Source organism: Mirounga angustirostris, unplaced genomic scaffold (assembly GCF_029215605.1).
Source record: "Mirounga angustirostris isolate CCGP_5_RB_7025 unplaced genomic scaffold, mMirAng1.0.hap1 SCAF_1, whole genome shotgun sequence".
Classification (NCBI taxonomy): Eukaryota; Metazoa; Chordata; class Mammalia; order Carnivora; family Phocidae; genus Mirounga; species Mirounga angustirostris.
In genome coordinates, this window is record NW_026991709.1 from 11,316,390 (window position 1) to 11,335,708 (window position 19,319).

At 44.8% G+C, this 19,319-nt stretch overlaps 1 protein-coding gene across 1 annotated transcript; it reads right to left on the minus strand.

The window, feature by feature from the left end:
• Nucleotides 1–3,334: 3,334 nt before the first annotated feature.
• KCNE2 (potassium voltage-gated channel subfamily E regulatory subunit 2) lies at nt 3,335–4,107 on the minus strand. The gene has a single exon (XM_045863587.3). The coding sequence runs from the start codon at nt 3,704–3,706 to the stop codon at nt 3,335–3,337; it is 372 nt and encodes a 123-aa protein (XP_045719543.1). The 5' UTR covers nt 3,707–4,107.
• Nucleotides 4,108–19,319: the final 15,212 nt, after the last annotated feature.

Genomic DNA, 19,319 nt, shown 5'->3' on the forward strand with positions numbered 1-19,319 from the left:
CAAAGATCAAACCGGGCACCAGTGAAAGCCTTAAGGATAGACTTTATTCAGTAACTGTTGCAGTAGAGAAGAGGGCCCAGTGTAAACCAAAGTCCACTTTGATTTATGCAGTGGTAACTGGGCATTTTAAAGGGAGAATGAGGGAGTGGGGTCAGTGGGGCAGAATCAGGGAAGCGGATATTTATAAAAACCGGAGGATTAGTCAGTCTGATCTGGTTCTGTTAATAGGCACTTACCTGAAAGAGAAACAAATTTCTGTCTTTATGACCAGAGGCAAGGGTGCAGGTTAGAGCAAGTTTCCCTCTCTCGGTCAGGAGAATTACCTCCGTGAATGCTGGCATTCCAGAGACAAGACAGTTCTGGGTAGTAAAAGGTTTTTATCCCAAAGGGGGAGAGAAAAGATTTATAATTACAAGTTTTCTAAAGTAACTGCTCTTAGAGGGAATTCAGGGAGCTGATCTGCTTATCTCCAGGTTTTGGCTGGAACCAACAGTAAATTTTCCTGGCAGCTTGTTGAGCTTTCTCAGGCGGGCATTCCAAAGGGGCCTGGTGTCCTCTTAGGGATGAAGCCTTGAGCTGTTAGAAGCTATGCTAGTGTTAGTTCAAGTCTCGTAGCATGGAGAAGGGGACAAAATCATTTATACCAAGTGTATGCAGTGTTCATAAGCCAAGGTTGAGGCCTCCTTGAGGGCCCAAAAGAACCTGACCAGAGGTTAGTGAAGAAGATAGTCTTGGTCACCCGATGGAAACCTTGGATTTCTGTCTGGATCCAGACCCAAAGCCAGGATTCTGTAGCCCAGGTGGCCGCTCTGGGCACACTGGGATAAATGTTCTGTGTGCAATAGCATTTCTGGGTTTCTGATCTGAGGAAGGAGGCCACTCTTGCCACATCTGCTCTGGGAATATAAACGGCTTTCCATAACACTGTATGTAAGGCTTATGTTAGCATAATTGCACATTTGTTACCAAGAAACAGATACCTTGTAGATATCTCACTCTGGCGATAGAATCCTTGTAGTCGATGGAAGACATCCTACAAGCATGACTTGAAGAAGGGCTTCTTTTTTGAATTTTGTCTTAGTACTCTGAGACTTGAGGCCCTACTCACAATGCTGTGCTTTGCCTGAGTAGATGGGGGAGGAGAAAGGTAAGCTGGGAGGCACAAAGTCACAACCCCATACATCTGTCTTCGCTCTGACTTCCTACTCTCAGTGACTCAGAGAGAGTAGACTTTATTTTATTTTTTTTTAAAAGATTTTATTTATTTATTTGAGAGAGAGAATGAGAGACAGAGAGCATGAGAGGGAGGAGGGTCAGAGGGAGAAGCAGACTCCCCGCTGAGCAGGGAGCCCGATGCGGGACTCGATCCTGGGACTCCAGGATCATGACCTGAGCTGAAGGCAGTCGCCCAACCAACTGAGCCACCCAGGCACCCGAGAGTAGACTTTAAACCGAGTTAGGCCTGCCCTCCGTCCCTGCTCTCGCTCTGCCCACTCTGTGTTAATCTCCTTCATAACCGGTCATGTTCTATCATCGTGATGTTTCTGTATGTACCTCATTCTCTCTAATGAGTAGGTGGCTCCAGCTCAGAGAGTCCCATTCATCTCCACACTCCTGGGGTCTATGCTCGTAGCCCAAGTAGACAGGTGTTAAATATTGCTTGATTTAATTAGCAGGTGAAATCACCTAATCTGTGGAGTGCATCCAAAATGCAGTATCTAGATATAATGAACTGTCTAGCTTTTCAACAGACATCAGCAATCACTTTCTGTACCATCAGCCTCTTGAAACATAAGTGAAAATAAATATAAATGGAAGAAGATAAACTGAGTCAAAAAATATGTTATTTATAAGGCGATGTTACAACTTTCCCTTATTTTTTTCTATAATAACAAGAGCTTTGAAGAGTTAGTTTTCTGGAAAACTTCAGATGTTAATTTTAAAACATGTTTCTGTTGTACTGGGTGATGCTACGTCTCCGTTGAGGACTATTTGCCCTTGTGGAATGTTTGTTCTGTCTTCAGACTTCCAAATAAGCAAAATGTTGGGAAAACAATACCCATAAAGTAACCTGGTGATTCTGTTCGTCCATCACTTCGGACTCTGCATTCCTGAATTAATAAATAGATGCTCGGATGTCAAGCTGGTGGAGCAAGTGATACATTTTTGAACCACAGCTTCTGGGTAACACAGCTGGGTTATTTCTAAAGTGAATTCGTCACATACAAACCAGTGTTTCATAAAGAAAGAAGGTTCTGTGATTTATTAGTCCCCCCTCTAACCCCATTGTCAGCACACAGGCACTTCACTTCAAATTTGACTTTATTTTCACTAACTTGACAAAATTTGTCAAAGTGGACATTGATTAAAATGCCATTTATATTGCCCAGAAAGTAAGAGAGGTCTTCCGCATAAAATATTGCTCCGATGAGCAAGTATAAATCACCAAAATTAAAATGTCATCTGTCTAAAGAAGATGTGGTATATATATACAATGGAATATTATGCAGCCATCAAAAAAATGAAATCTTGCCATTTGCAACGACGTGGGTGGAACTAGAGGGTATTATGTTAAGCGAAATAAGTCAATCAGGGAAAGACAAGTATCATATGATCTCACTGATATGAGGAATTTGAGAAATAAGACAGAGGATTATAGCGGAAGGGAGGAAAAAATGAAACAAGATGAAACCAGAGAGGGAGACAAACCATAAGAGACTCTTAATCTCAGGAAACAAACTGAGAGTTGCTGGAGTGGAGGGGGGTGGGAGGGATGGGGTGGCTGGGTGATGGACGTTGGGGAGGGTATGTGCTATGGTGAGCACTGTGAATTGTTGAAGACTGATGAATCACAGACCTGTACCTCTGAAAAAATAATACATTATATGTTAAAAAAAAAAAAAAGAAGATAGTAGGAAGGAAAAAATGAAGGGGGGGAATCAGAGGGGGAGATGAACCATGAGAGACTATGGACTCTGAGAAACAAACTGAGGGTTTTAGAGGGGAGGGTGGTGGAGGGATGGGTTAGCCCAGTGATGGGTATTAGGGAGGGCATGTATTGCATGGAGCACTGTGTGTTATACGTAAACAATGAATCATGGAACACTACATCAAAAATTAATGATGTAATGTATGGTGACTACCATAATAAAATTGAAAAAAAATAAAGATAAGAGATCATAGTAAAAAAAAATGTCATCTGTCTTGGTTGAGTGGCCACATGGTCTCCGTGAAAATTCTCAACAGCAAGCAAATGACGATTTGGATTTGCTCCATGGCACGGCATCTCTTCGGACCCGGATATCAAATGTTGGCTTTATGCCTCTTCTGCTTCTCAAGGACCCATTTTGAACCCTGCTGCACCCATGTTCTCATGGATGGTGGTCTTTGATTCTCCTAGATTCAAGATTTGACTCTTGTACTTCTCTTGCCAATCTTCCACGATGTACTGGTGGTAAGGGTCATTGGAGTGCTCTCGCCTCTTGGATTTCACTGTGCTCACCAGGATAGCTACAATGATGAAGGAGAACATTCCGATCATCACCAGGAGGTACAAGATGACATAGTAGAAGTTCTCAGCATCCAGTGTGGCTTGTAGGGCCTCTTGCTCAGCTGTTGTGTTCCTGCGCCAATTGTCCATATAAGTAATAAAAATCCTTTTGAAGACATCTTCCAGCGTCTGCGTCAGATTGGATAAAGTAGGCATATCTCCCTCCTGCTGCAATTTGAATGATAAAATAGATGAACAAGGTGAAGAACACTGATTCTTTCTGCATTTGGCTACTTTAAGGGATAAAGAGAGGGGAATGCAAAGGGGGAGATAATACAATTTCTTCTTTACCTAGCTGGTGATTGATTGAGTGCATATCTTTTTTTATTCTTTAAGCTTTGCACATGCATATTTATGGACTTTTTGGATGCAGGATACCTTATAATAAAAATTTGATGGGGGACATAAAACTATACATACTATCCCCATTTACATATGTAAATAAATGTAACCATGCAAATGACAATGGAAAAAAGACAGGAAATCGTTCAAAATGTTAATAGTGGGTGGTATACCTAATGAAAATTTTTTCCTTCTTTATACTCTTCTCACGTCCTAAATTTTCTTTTCTTTTCTTTTGTTTAAGATTTTATTTATTTATTTGACAGCCACAGCGAGAGAGGGAACACAAGCAGGGTGAGGGGCAGAGGGAGAAACAAGCTTCCCGCCGAGCAGGGAGCCCGATGCGGGGCTCGATCCCAGGACCCTGGGATCATGACCTGAGCTGAAGGCAGTCGCTTAACCAACTGAGCCACCCAGGCGCCCCTCGTCCTAAATTTTCATCAATCATCTTGCACTACTTTGTTTTTAAACAGACAGGTCATCTCACAATAGCTAGCATAATGCCTTGTTCTCAACAGGCATTCCCCAGGTGTCAGCGGAATGAATGGGCGACTCATGTCTGACTTGTGTTTTCAGAGAATTATGGGGCAGAAGATTGCAAGGGGCATTGACAGCCTTTGCAGTCTGCTCCATCTCCTTTGTCTACACAGTGCTTTTCTCAAGTATTCCAGAGAGGAATGTGTACATCCACATTTGAAAGAAGCACCTTAGGCAAGTGGCACAATGAAACAACCTGAGAGATGGTTCATATTCTTCAAATCCACCTCTCCTCTCCCTCCTCACTGGTGCTGCCCAGCCACCAACATCCCTCACCTTGGTGACACAATGCAGTGCAATGAGACCCTCCCCCAGACTATCTCCTGGGGGCATATCTGTCCCTCTCTTCCTTCCACAGCAGTCATTGTGCTCTTTTAAAGAAGGAAATGGGATCATATCCCCTTGCTTCTAAAATGATTCAGTCCCTTCCTATAGTGCTTAAAATAAAATCCTACTTCCTTCATGGGGTTCACCTGGCTTGGACTGAGCTGGTTCCTGACCACCTCCCCAACAACTCTATCCTCATGACAGCTGGTCATACTGGCCTTCCTTCCTCCAAGTCAATAAACGTTCTCCTGCTTCAGGACATTTGCACATTCTCTTTCCTCAACCTGGAATAATTTTTCCTTTCTCTTCCCTCTACCTCCTTTACTCTCTTGGGCCCAGCTTAACTGTCACTTCTGAAAAAACTCCCTGGCTCTGTTCTAATCAGTTCTGCACCCCCACCCCTTGACTCCAATAGCATCTTATTTTTTTTCTTTAAAGCCCTCTTCACAATATGTGCTAATTATGTGTGTATATCACTGGTGTGTGTGTGTGTATGATTATTGGTTTACGGTGTCATCTTTCCTACTCATCTGTCATTTCCATGAGGACAGGACTCATATCGCCTTTGCCTACCTTGAGACAGTGAATGTGGGCACAGAGCCCGACACATCGAAGACACACAATGGATGTTGAATGAATGAATGGATGTGCCAGGCACGTGAGGGGCATTGGAAATGCAGAGATGATGAATATGAGATTTCTGTCTGTGGAAGCTCAGTGTCACAGGAGAACTGCAAACAAATGGCAATGAGAGTAACAAAGAGTCATAAGCAGTCTGAACAAAGCGATAAGGGAGCTCACAGAATGGAGATGAACATGGTACATAGATGGAGCAAACAGGTGTGAATAGAACTGGAAGGAATGTAGACAGGAAGTGAACCTGGGATTAGCCAGGACCTACCGGTTTGCCCAGTCAATAAAAGCCCGAGCAAACCTAATTTGCCTAATGCCCTTCTGAAAACAATGCCTCTTCTCTTTAACATGTCTTTCATTTCCTCTTATGAGGAGAGAGGTTTCTGATCTCCCCACCTGCAAAAGGGCACAAGTACATGTCCAGGTCTTTCTCTGACGCCTTCCCAACATTTCATTCATTGAGAATTACGGTAACTAAGTTAATAGATTTTTTCAATCTGATGTTTTAAGTCCTATTATTCAAAGGGCTCTCAGGTCTTCCTCTTGCTCTCCCCTCCACGCAAAGCCTAGAGAATTGAAAAGAAACTGACAAAGAGATAAGATTGCCCCAAAGTACATGCCAAGCACGTTTTCCAAGCAATGTAACAGAGACAGGCTTTCTCCCCCTTAAAATAACACAGTTCGCCGTGAAGAGTATAGCTAACTAAGCTGGCTTTAATCCTATGCAAGACATCACCACTGGCTCCTTAACCCTCCCGGAGATGAGATCTGCTCATTTTGGGGGAGTTCATGCTTGTTTCATCAATCAAAAGACAACCCACCCCTGTGTGCTATGTCAGGGTTGGTCTTACAGGTATGATTCCTTCACCTGTGAGTGTTCTCACCCTCTCTTTCTGCCAACCCTTCTCCACATCTTCATCCAGTAAAGAAATCTGTGATTTGGCCAGCTTGTATACCCCCCCCACCTTCTGCACCCTCTAGAGAGACTTCAGTTTCCTTTTGTGAAGCCGATAGAACATAGAGACAAGTAAAAAAAAGAAGCAGGAGAGCTAAGTGTACAGAACGAAGGGCTGGTGGAGGGGTAGAGAAGTCCCAGGAGTGAGTGATGGGAGAAATTCAGTCTGGGGGAGGGTGCTGAGCCAATGCAGGGCAGCAGAAAACTAGCAGGGGGAAGGGGGATCCCCTTCTGGGCAGAGAATCAGCTCCCCTGCAGTGTTTTTTTCTAAGGTGCTCTCAAGATTGGAATTATTCTAGTTATTTTTGCTTATCAGACAGCACTTTTGGATACTACTCCAGTTTGCACTGGGCCGCATGAGGCCCTGCCTTGGATCTGAGTCTCTCCCCGCCGCCCCCCACAGAGGTGACAGCATTGCAAGCTCCTAAGTGCTCTGAGCTCCTCTGCCCACCCTGCCTCCCACGTATCTCCTTTGTGGGCTGTGCCACTGTGCTTGGAATCCCACCAGTGACTCCTCTGAGCGGAGGATGCGCAGGAGGATAGGGCACACTCACTGCCAACACCATTGAGCGAATGTTTTCATCAAAGCGATGACACCACCTATGAAAAATCTAGGCCAGCGCCTCACTTGTAAGAGTGCTCCGTTGTGAGTCCCTGTCTTTTGAGGGCTCTGAGAGAATGCAGACATAGGAGAGCTATGTTTCGACGCTCGGCAAGGCCATCCAGGACAGAATGCTTCAAGGGAAGCCTCGAGATTCCACAGCTCAAGTGGGAATGGGGCTCTTTAAGTAAGTATCGAGGGGGAGGGGAGATGGAGCACAAAAGAGAGAGGAGAGGGCATTGGAGTAACCTCAGTCTTCTGATGTCCCCGAGTCACCCTGCAGAGGAAGAAAGAAATGCAATTTCTATAGGACAAAGGAGCTGAGTCTCTCCAGACTCACACATAAAAATGGCGGTATGTTCTTGTAGTTTAGAAACCACCTCCCCCACCCCGTCCGGAGTCACCTCATCCACAAGTTTTCCCCCAGACCTCTGTCTGAATTGGAGATCCTTTTCTGTGCTTCAGCAAACTGCCATGTTTGTCTGTTTGCTCATTTTCAATTACCCAGGTATTGTGAGCTCATTCATGTGATACTCAAAACCACTCTCTGATACTGGGATTATTAGCTCCAATTTACAGATAAGGAAACTGAGGTTCAGAGAGCTGAAGTCATTTGGATCATAATTACACGGGAGTTTGAGCTGCTGGGGGTCAGGGATCTACTGTTTTACTCATCTTTGAATCCCAGGGCCTTACATCATGGTTGATACATCGAAGATCTTTACTAAATGTTTGGTGAATCAGTGAATGTTCCTCTCTCACGTACTATGGATTTCAACTGGAAAAGACTAGAACGGTGATTCTCAACCTACTCGCAGGAGAGGAAGGGATTCACAAACTCCTTGAAAAATGAAATTAAACAATCTGATTTTATTCTTCCTCCCCCAAAAGTATATGTATGCACATACAAAGCTCTACATTCAATTTCAGGGGTCTCCCGGGCCCCCTAAAGCCCAACCAAATATCCCTGCGACAAAATATCTTTGAGTTGAAGGACTTCAGTGCTGGATTCCACTGGAGTTGTTTGGGTTTGTTTCAAGGTATGAGATGGCAACATTCACCAACCTGCTACTGGAGCTAATACTGATATTTGTTCAGCTCTTCTAACATGGACAAAGGCTCATGGCAAAGCTTCTTGGGGCACCTGGATGGCTCAGTCGGTTGAGCGTCTGACTCTTGATTTCATGATCCCATGATCCCATGATCTCAGGATCGTGGGATCGGGCTCTGCGCTCAGCAGGGAGTCTGCTGGAGGTTCTCTCCCTCTGCCCCTCCCCACTCCCCTGCTGGCCTGCTCATTTGGCAGGTGCAGTAACTATAGCCCACAGAGCTTAAATCACCTGTCCAGCATCACAGGACTTACATGTTGACCACAGTGCTGGGACTAGAAATCCAAGTTACCCAGGCTAGCACCCAGCCCCCACTGGGCCCTAGCAGAGGTCACATGTTCCAATACCGCCCCATTTCCATCACCTGTGACAGGACAGCTCAGCTGGGTAAAAGAAATGAGACCAAGACCATGGTTTCAGCTCATGTACACCAAGTAGTTGTGCCCTATCTTCAGGATGCATAATGATCCCCTAATTCCAGCTGTGTTTGTCACAGGTGTGTGTCATTCACAACAGAGACAATCTGGACACTGTAAGGAAAGTAACACCCACTTGATCCCAAACCCCAAAGTTCTGTTTTCTGGAAAGTTGGTAGTGGGGTGCTGGGGTGGTGCAGTTGGTTAAGTGACCAGCTCTTGGTTTCAGCTCAGGTCGTGATCTCAGGGTTGTGAGATCGAGCCCTGTTCAGCAGGGAGTCTGCTTAAGACTCTCTCTCCCTCTCTCTCTCTGCCCCTTCCTCCACTTTCTCTCTCAAACAAATAAATAAATCTTCAAAAGAAAAGAAGGAAAGATGGTGGATCATTAGCATCACCTGGGTCTAACAAGGCGGTGAAGTCTTCTGTTGTTGCTGCTGTTGTTGTTGTTTCAGAGTTTTAGAGAGAGTGAGAGTGCACAGTGGCGGGGAGGGGGAGAGGGAGAGAGAATCTTAAGCAGGTTCCACATTCAGCATGAGCCAGAGACGGGGTTCAATCCTATGACCCTAAGATATGACCTGAACCAAAATCAAGAGTCAGACTCTTAACCGACTGAGCTACCCAGGCACCCCGAAGTCTTTCCATTTTTATATCTAGAATAGAAAAGGATATGATTATCTGCATTTACCATGAACATTCCATAAAAACACTTTCAAGGGGTGCCTGGGTGGCTCAGTTGGTTAAGCCTCTGCCTCGGGCTCAGGTCATGATCTCCAGGTCCTGGGATCGAGCCCCGCAACCCACGTTGGGCTCCCAGCTCAACAGGAAGTCTGCTTCTCCCTCTCCCCCTGCTTGTGCTCTGTCTCGCTTTGTCTCTCTCTCTCAAATGAATAAATAAAATCTTTAAAAAAAAAAACACTTTCAAAATTTTCATCAGAGTATAAAGAAATGAGGAAGGAAAACAATACTAAGAATTAGAATAAGAATGAGGGGGACAAGGAGAAAAAAAAAAGAGGAAGGGGAAGAAGATGGAGAGGAAGGAGAAGAAGAACAGAGAGAGAGTGAGAGGAAAGAAAGGAAGAAGGAAAGGCCAACTTATACCAGGAAAATCACTCCTTTTATGAATGTCTGGAAAACAGAAATCGATAGCTTTGTTACTTAATTTCTCAAAAAATAAAGAATTTGCAATCAAAGCTTACCTAGGCAGTGCGTGAGCAGTATGAAATCCCCTGCTACAAAGCCAAGCTGCTCTAAACCTCCTGGTTGGTGTTAGCAAGCTCTTCGGGACTATGCATAAATCTCAGCCTGCCGGATCCCCCTCAGCTTGCAGCCAACCAAGCCTTTGTTAGCCACCGTCTGCAATCTAGCCTTTTATGAACCCAAATGTTTAATCTAATCTTACATGGAAAATTAAATACCAGCCGGCGGTTGGGAATTAACCTTGGTGCCTGATGGGGTGTTCCTGCTTGGAGGCTGGCATTGGGTAGAGGCAAAGTGATGCCAGCCCCAGCCAGGACACTGCCTGGCCACAGTGAGCCCCCCTCCTCAGGAAAAGGCTCAGTGGACAGCACCGTTCCCTGCAGGACTTGTGCTGAGGGCAAGCATCCCAGGGAGACGAGATGAACATGGCCATCTCTGGGTGGGTGCAGGTTGAGGGGAAGGCCAGTATGCCTCCAGGCAAGTGCCCCTATTCTAACCACCTCCTCATAAACCTAATTTTGTTTAAACACCCCTCTTTGAGACAATTTTCAAGTGGCCTTAGAACAACATTGTTATCTTGTACAGTAAAAACCAGCCACAATAAAGGTACTATACAGAGGACACGGAGGCAAGTCCAGGGAATTACGTAGAGACCCCGAAAGAGCTAAACACTCTCTGCTTACCAAAAGATCCTTTTCTATCATGGTGGGAGTCCTTAGAATTGGACAGAGCTAACACCTACTGAGTGTCAGGTCGGGTACCAGGTCCTTCTCAAATGCTTTTATTGTGTTAGTCTCATGCAGTTGTTGCCACAACCCAAAGTGAAGGGACTCTGAGCTTTACAGCTAAGGAATCCAGGCACAGAGAGGTCCAGAAGTCAGGCTGACATAGAGGTAGAGCCAGGATTTGCATCTAACCCTGAAGGATGGCCACAGAAGTGACACACCACCAAAATCACTTGTAGGTCATAGGGCTGCCCCTCACTCTCATATAGCTGTGCAAAGTAAGATGACCTTTATTTTACAATCGAATTTTCTCATCAAAGGGTGCTCTGGGCAATGTGGCTTGAGGTGCATTGGGTGGCAAGAGGAAGATGGTTAGGATATCAAATTATCTACAACTCCTCGTAGTAGTTAACGTAGTGGGCGTGTCTAAAGAAATACAAGGATCTCTGTAATTCCACGCCAGCTTCTCATGACACCATTTGTCCTCATAGATTGTCTTCACTGAACACTATTCGGTAACCTCAACCAGACAAAAAAAAAAAAAAAAAAAAAAGGTTTGATGGTCCAATTGGGCTAAAAGTGTCTCCATAGGAACGGAAGCCTTTCAAATGGCTCCCAGGGACATTCCACTGGGGCAACTCTGCCACCTGCTGGTGGAAACAAGGAACAGAGACCAACGTCTCCCTCACTCCTGAAACAGCCTTGACCCATTTAATTTGGTGTCTTGCATTCTCCCAGTGGAAAGGTGAGGAGAATCAAAACAGCATGCAAGTCTACACTTCAGCAATTTGAGGTCAAACTGGAAGGCAATACATCATAGAGGCTGAGACTTTGGCTTCGGAGACCGACAAACCAGGTGAGCAAATTACTTACGTTCCTGATCTCTGGATTCTTCATCTGGAAAATGGGAAGATTAAGAGCCCCTACCTCATTGGGTTGTCACCAAAGTTAAATGAGATAATGAATGGAAAGCACTTAGTACAGAACCTGACACATAGTAAGATAGAAAGTGTTTTATAAGTATTAGCTTTTGCTATTATTTTTAAGAGAAGGACGCAAGAGGACATGGCAGTGAGAAGCAGAGCTTGACCAGACTCACCAAGGAAAAGAACATTCTAGCACTGTGTGAAGAGTAGCTCCTTAGTGGTTTGTTTTTAGATAGCTCCTACTCATGCCCTGATACTCAATTCACACAACTGGAACGAGATGAGGATCTGACAGAGTGGATGAAGAAGCAGAGTATAAATACGACCCAAACATCAGCTGTGGGCTGGAGAAGAAAATGGGAGAAGGATAGAGCTATTTCATGTCTCCCCCTGACAGGCTTCAGCCCCCCTGGCCTCTGCAAAAGGCTCTCAGTAGATTCACCCTGCATTGTCCCCAACAAGAGAGTAAAATGGTATTTGCGAGAGAGCGAGGTTCATAAAACCAAATGTTCTCTTTGAAAATCAAATTGCAACCTACACCTTTACAGAGTTCCTCTGCCTACGTATGGCATATGTTTTTAAAGCCCAGGGAGTTGAGTCTGCTTTTTGATTTAAAACTGGATGTTACTCAGTTCCACATCCAGCGCTAAACAAACCCCAAATTCCTTCAAAAGATAAGAACAGTGGAAGACTGTTTAGAATTGAGCCCGCCTTTCAAGCTATTAGTACTGTTTTTAGGGCACAACTATGACACAAACTAAAAGGCTAGTGGCAAGTAATGGGGAAGGCAAGAAGCTGGGTAATTGTCTTTGGAGAATTTCAAATCAGTCAGTGCCTCCCTGCTCAAGGCAATCCTGGTAGGAGACATCCCGTATAGGCTCTACCTACTGACCTCCTGCTACAGTAGGTAACTCTATGTCCACATCCTCTTTCCTCTCCACACCCTCCCAGTAGATCACAACTCACAGTTAAATCCGAATTCAGACTTTACATTTCTATGGTAATGGAAATATTGTTCTTTGATGACCCAGTTACCTCTCTCCTATACAAATTTTGGTTTTCAAGGAGTAAATTATGATTTTGTTGGGTTTTTTTTTTTCCATTTTCACAAAGCTATACCCCTCAATGGCTCAACATCATTACTCATTAGGGAAATGGACTTACAACCACCATGAGATACCACTACACACCTACTGGAATGGTTAAAACCCTTTTTAAAGAACCAACAACACCAAGTGTTGATGAGAGTATGGAGTAACTGGAACTTTCTTACATTGCCGGTTGGAACATAAAATGGTACCACCACTTGAAAACAGCTTGACACTTTCTTAGAAAGTTACCATGGGACCTTAACAATCCCACTCCTAGATATTTACCCAAAATAAGTGAAAAAAAATTGTGTCCACACAAAGACTCACACGTGAATGTTCCTAGCAGCTTTATTCATAATAGCTAAAAATTGGGAATAACCCAAATATCCCCCAATAGATAAATAGGTAAACAAATTGTAGTATATCTATACAATAGAATATTGCTCAAAAATAAAAAGGAACAAACTAATGATACATGCCACAACGTGGATACATCTCAAAAACATTACCTGAACAAAAGAAATCGGATACACACAAAAAAAGCTGTACTGTATGATTCTGTTTCTAGAAATTCCAGAAAAGGAAAAAGTAATCTATAGTGATAGAAAGAAGGTCAGTTGTTTCCTGGGGCCAGATAAGGGGAAGACTGACTGCAAAAGATTGAGTTTTATGGGGTGACTGAATTGTTCTAGATCTTGATTGTGGTGGTAGTTACTGGGTGTACACATTTGTCAAGATTCACTGAACTGTACCCTTACAATGGATACATGTAATTTTATGTAAAGTCTACCACAATAAAGTTGGTTTCTTTTTTTTTTTTTAAGATTTTATTTATTTGAGAAAGAGAGAGCATAAGCAGGGGGAGGGGCAGAGAGAGAAGCAGACTCCCCCTGAGCAGAGAGCCCGATGTGGGGCTCCATCACAGGACCCTGGGATCATGACCTGGGCTGAAGGCAGACGCTTAACTGACTGAGCCACCCAGGCGCCCAATAAAGTTGATTTCTTAAAATTCCATGTTTATGTAGTTGACTTGTAAATTTATATCCCCAGCCCAGTTCTCTCTTCTGAACTTCAGACTCAAATGTCCAAACGCTTGCTTGACATTTCCACGTGGATGTCTAATGGGTATCTCAACTTCAAGGTCCAAACAGAACTTTTAATTTTCCCACCAAATCAGCTCCTCCCTCTGCCCCATCACAGCAAAGTGGCCCCACCATCCTCCCGGTTCCTTAAGCCAAAACCCTAAAAATTAGTGTTGATTCCTTTCTTTTCCTGACCTCCCTGTTGGGGAATGTCATCAAAAAGATGTGACCACCCAATGACCTGTGAGCTGAACAGGGGCTCCCGGAGGCTCCTCAAACCCCACCCTGTCCTTGGAATGTGGGTTCTGCTCACCTTTCCTTCTCCCAGAGGCTGCTCCACGAACATGGCCTTGAGATAATGGTGTGGTATTGAGAACACCCGCACAGTATATGTGTCTAGACCCAGTTAAGGCCTCTTTATAAACTTCCAAGAGTTTGCAAGCAGGTGTGGGGATCCATTTGTCTTGATGCTGCGCAAGGTGAGGCTCGTATGTTTGTTCCCCTTGGAACTTTAAACCTGCCACCTACCAGCTCGAGTGGCCACTTCTCTCTTCAAGCTCTCCCTGCCCTCTGAGTACAGGGGCTAGTTTCAGGTCATACAGGGAAGCTGCTGGGAGGGTTGCAAACCAATGCTCCCACATCCAATCCATTAGCAAATACTGTTGACTGCCTCCCATCAAAGAAAACTCTCTCCAAGCCTTGAGCATGGCTGTATGAATTTGCCTACTGGGTGACACTGAACCCACCAGAACCTTGGCAACCCGCCCCAACTTCTTTGAAAAACATGCTGGGAGCTTTTGTGTGAACTAGTGTGACAGCCAAATGCAAAGAAGAACTACAGTCCATTTCATGAGCCAGCCAGATACCTGTTCTCAGAATCTTGCCCCTTTTTGTTGTACTTTCTCCCTGTTACCCTGAGCCTACTTCTTCCCATTTCTGCATAGACTCTTTGACCTTGTCTCCTTTGCCTGGAAAGCAAGAAATTCAACTTTGTTTGTTACTGCTCTGGTGGTCTTGTGTTTTAATTTGACATCTCAAAACACATCCCAAGTCAGTCTACTTTCTTCAAACCACCCTCGGCTCATGGCTGAACTGTGTCATGACTTACTGTCTTCAGCTTTCCGCTCTTTGTCCCCATTCATCCACTTCTAAGAGGGACCGCATAAATCAGAACATGCTAGTCCCTGTATGAATCTCTCCACTGGTTTCCCAGCACCTTCAGAATAAAGTCCAGAATGCCTGGTGCCATAGAGCACCTAGCCCCTTATCCCCTCTCTGACCTCTTCTTCCTCTTGTAGCCTGATCCTGCCTCCCTGCTCTTCTCATTTCTGCCATAGGGTCTGTATTAATTTTCTATTGTTGCTGTAACAAAATACCATAAACTTAGTGACCCAAAGCAACACAAATTTATTATCTTGAAGTTCTGGTGGTCAGAAGTCCAAAGTGTGGGTAGGGTGGTTCCTTCTGGAGGCTCTGGAGGGAGAGCCTGCTCTGGAGGCTGCCCCAATTCCTTGGAAGGGGTGGTGGCCCTTCCTCATATCACGCCAACCTCTGCTTCCACCGTCACATCTTCTGACCTCTAACTGACCCTACTGCCTTCCTCTTCTGAGGACCTTGGTGACTGTATTGGGCCTGAGACAATCCAGGGTAATCTTTCTCATCTCCAGACTATTATTCAATCACAACTGCAATGTCCCTCGATGTCCCTTTTACCACATAAGGGAAATATATTCACAGGTTCCAGGGGTTGGGGTGTGGACGTCTTCGAGGGGCCATTATACAGCTGACCACAGCATCTTTGCATCGGCTGCTCCCTCTGCCCGGAATGCTCTTCCCCCAGATCTCAGCACAGCTCTCTTCTTCTCCACTTCAAATGACATCTTCTCAGACAGGTGTTTTTCTGCTGTCCCAATCTGTCACCGGTCACCTTACTTTATTTTCCTTGTAGCATTTTTTATGGTCTGAGTTGGGCAGGGCTGCCACATACTGTGGCGTAGGTCGGGCACTGCACAATGGGAGGACGCCCTCACTGAGAGTGGGAATGGAGTCTGTGCACAGCCCGCACCCTGTGAGTGTGGCATCTTGGAATTCTGAACTTACCCGATTTTATTACTTGCTATTTCCTTTTCCTGCCTCAAACTAGACCTTGAGTCCGTGACAGCAAGAACTTTGTCTGTATTGCTTTTCCCGAGTCTGGTTGAACAAAAGCTCTCAATGCGTCCTAAACTCTCGGAAAAGACTGCAATTCCAGATCCCGGTGCTGAGGAAACCAACCACCCCATCTGTTTACAAGGTGCTGAGATTATTCTCCCAATCAAAAAGATACTTGGAATAGAAACTTTACATCATTTTTGAGAGCATTAACAATACTTGAAGTTTCCAAATGGGACTCCTAAAACAGGACTTTTCTTTGATGTTTTTAGCACGAGCATGTCAGTTTTGTGAAAAGCTGGAGCTGAGTGTGCTGAGAAACCACTGGTACTTTCATATGCAGCTGCACAACAGCTTCTAATTTCTCTGTCCCCAGCTTCAGAATATTACAAGAGCTGACAGTGGTTCTGGGGCAATGACACCACTTGACTAAGGAGTCACTAGAATGTCCTGTCTTCTTTACGTCTAAAGAAGCTTAACCATTTCCAACAAATATGGCTTTATCAAGGATTGCACTCCTCAAACGTGTGGGAATTTTGCTAAGAATCAGGCCTACTTTTGCTTAGAGCCCAGGTCCTGTTAGTGCATCCAATGAAACTCTTTCCAGGAGGTTCTTTCCAGACGCATCATTGGCAATATCTCCCCTCATTCCCAAGCCCTTCATTCGGGCACTGTGTTGAGTGGGTTTTCTCTGGAGCTTCTGTGTTTAATTCAAAGACAGTAGTCCAGGCTGGAGAGTCTCCAGGGCAAGAAGAGAGCCCCCCAGGCACTTCCCACCCACCCCATTGCCATGGACTCCCAGCCCTCCTGCCCTCCTGACACACTCAGGGTTGGCCCCAGTGGGGGACATCTGTTAAACCCAAGCATCTGCTCCCTTAAGAAATCTTTTCTAAGAACTCTGTTTCCTTGGAAATTTAGAACAAACCCACGACTCCTTGCGTGGTCTTGGAGAAAACCATCTCCAGGCCTCTGCTGGGTTCCTCTGCTGGTAGCTTGAGGAATTTGCTTCAACTCAGACCCGTCAGGATGGCCCCTATAAAAAAGCAAAAAGACAGATGTTGGTAAGGATGTGGAGAAACTGGAAGCTTCATACACCGTTGGTGGGAATTCAAACTGGTAAAGTTGCTACACAAAACAGTGCGGGGGTTCCTCCAAAAAATTAAAACTAGAACTACTGTATGATCCAGCAATCCCGGGTCTGGGAATTTATCCCAAAGAATTGAAATCAGCGTTTTCAAAGGAATATCTGTTCATTGCAGCACTATTCACAACAGCCAAGATGTGGAAAAAAACCCTACAAGTCCATCAACAGATAAATGGGTGAAGAACATGTGGTGTACACATATGATGGAATATTAGTCAGCCTTTAAAAAGAGGAAACCTCTATGTGACAATACGGAGACACCTGGAGGACATCATGCTGAGTGAAATCAGCAGGTCACAGAAAAACACTGTCTGTTTGCACTTCTCTGAAATGTCTAAAATAGTCAATTCAGAGAATCAGAGAGTAGAATGGTGGTTGCCAGGGACTGGAGGGAGGTGGAGATGGGGAGTGACTATGCAACAGGCACAAAGTTTCAGTCAAGCAAGGTGAGAAAGTTCCAGAGATCTGCTATCTAACATGGTCCCTGGAGTCAGCAATGCGGTATCGTGCACATAAAGATCGTTAAGAGGGTAGAGCGCGTGCAAAATATTCTTACTACAGTAAAATAGAATTAAAAATGAAAGAATTCACTTCTCGTTAGCAATCTCAAGGAGAAAGCACAGCTTTACCGAGTATCCAGAAAAGGGATGGCCCAGGGGCACCTGCTGTCCAGTTCTGGAGAATTCCTGATGACCACTTTCTATTGTATGGTCCTTCAAGCTTGATAGGCAGGGTGTTTAGAATAGGTTCCCCTCTGCTAGGGCTGGAGAAACAGAGTCTACACCAGAGGCTGCATTGTTCAAAACAACCACACTGTGTCCCCACAGCGCTGTCAAGCATGCTTGAATCATAAAGTTACTGAGTCCAGAGGTGTTCAGTTTGTGCGTAGCTGATAAAAATGGCCTCGGACTGCTCTGGGTGGGAGAGCCCTCTTCCCTGCCGGCCCTCATTGCCAACAGCCCTTAGCAAGGCTTTGGGTTGATTTCTTTTTTAATTTTTATTTTAGAGAGTGATGAATACAACCATTCTATTTCTTGTTTATTATTTTTATTTTGAAATCAGACTCAGAGGAAATCGCAAAAATGCTCAGTTCCACCTGCCCCACCCAGCTTCCCCCAATGGTGACATTATACATAACTAGAATATAATATCAAAACCAGGAAACTGGGGGCGCCTGGGTGGCTCAGGAGTTTAAGCATCTGACTCTTGGATTCTGCTCAGGTTGTGATCTCAGGGTTGTGAGATCGAGCCCCGCGAGGGACGCTGCACTCAGCAGGATCTGCGTAAGACTCTCTCTACCTCTCCCTCTACCTTCCCCCAGCAATGAATAAATAAATCTTAAAAACAAAAGCAAAAACGGGAAACTGATATTGATACAGTGCTGTTAACTAGCCCCCAGACCAAAGTCAGATTTCACCATTTTTACCTGCACTCATCTGTGTGTGTGAGTGTGTGTGTAGAGTTTGATGCAACTTCATCTGATGTAGAGATTCGTGGAACCAGCACCACAACCACGGTAAGAACTGCCCATCACCATTAAGGAACTAACCTTTACATGCCCCCCTTTTCCACTTGCACCTCTTTCTCCTATCCCTATTCCCTGGCTGCCCTCTCTATAAATCTGCCACTTCTAGAATGTTTGATAAATAGGATTATACACTATATAACCCTTTGAGACTGGCTTTTTTCCCACTCAGCATGATGCCTTTGAGAACCATGTGAGTTGTGTACGTCCACGGTTAGCTGTTGAATATTACTCCAGTAAACAGATGTTGAACCACTCACCTGCTGAAGGGTATGTGAGTTGTTTTCAGTTTTTTGCTATTGTGAATAGAGCTGCTGTGAGCATTTATATACAGATTTGGGCATGAATGTAAGTTTTCATTTCTCTGAAGTAAACATTCAAGAGTGCACCTGCTGGATCAGATCACAGATGCATGTTTAGTTTGGTAAGAAACTGCCAAATTAGTTTCCAGAGATGCTGCACCATTTTACATTCTGACCAGCAATGAGTGAAAATTCTAGTTGCTCTATATCCTCACCAGCAAAACTCTGGGTTTTGTACCCAGAGTTATAAACCTTTAAGACTCTAGAGGATTAGACTATATTAGGCCTTCAAGGTTGTGCAGTCCAGTCCATTGGTTCTGCACAGGAAGGAGCCAGATGCAGAGGAGGGACCTGACCATCCCTTGTCCCTTCATCCAAGTCTTCTGTTACTCTTACCACCTTCCCTGTGTCCCAGGCTCAGGCACAGCTGCTTCCGCTTTATGCCATCTCTGGAAACTTGTCAAAGTTGGGCAGGACCTGAGAGCCTTGTTCAAGCCTGGGGGGAGGTCTTGCCCAGGAAACTTGACCTTGTGCTTTGCTGCCATTGAAGAAACCAGGCTCCGGATGCACTTTCCAATGCTCACACGGCTCTCAATGCATTGTCTTCTCTCAGGAAATTACTAACAGCACCAAAGTTCGAATACAATCTGAAGTTACAGCCCACAGCCAACTTTCCCAGGCTCACCCGGCCTCCTGCCCAGCAGTA

Coding starts and splice junctions, on each gene's coding strand:
- KCNE2 (XM_045863587.3), bottom strand. CDS start 3,706: ATGCCTACTTTATCCAATCTGACGCAGACGCTGGAAGATGTCTTCAAA.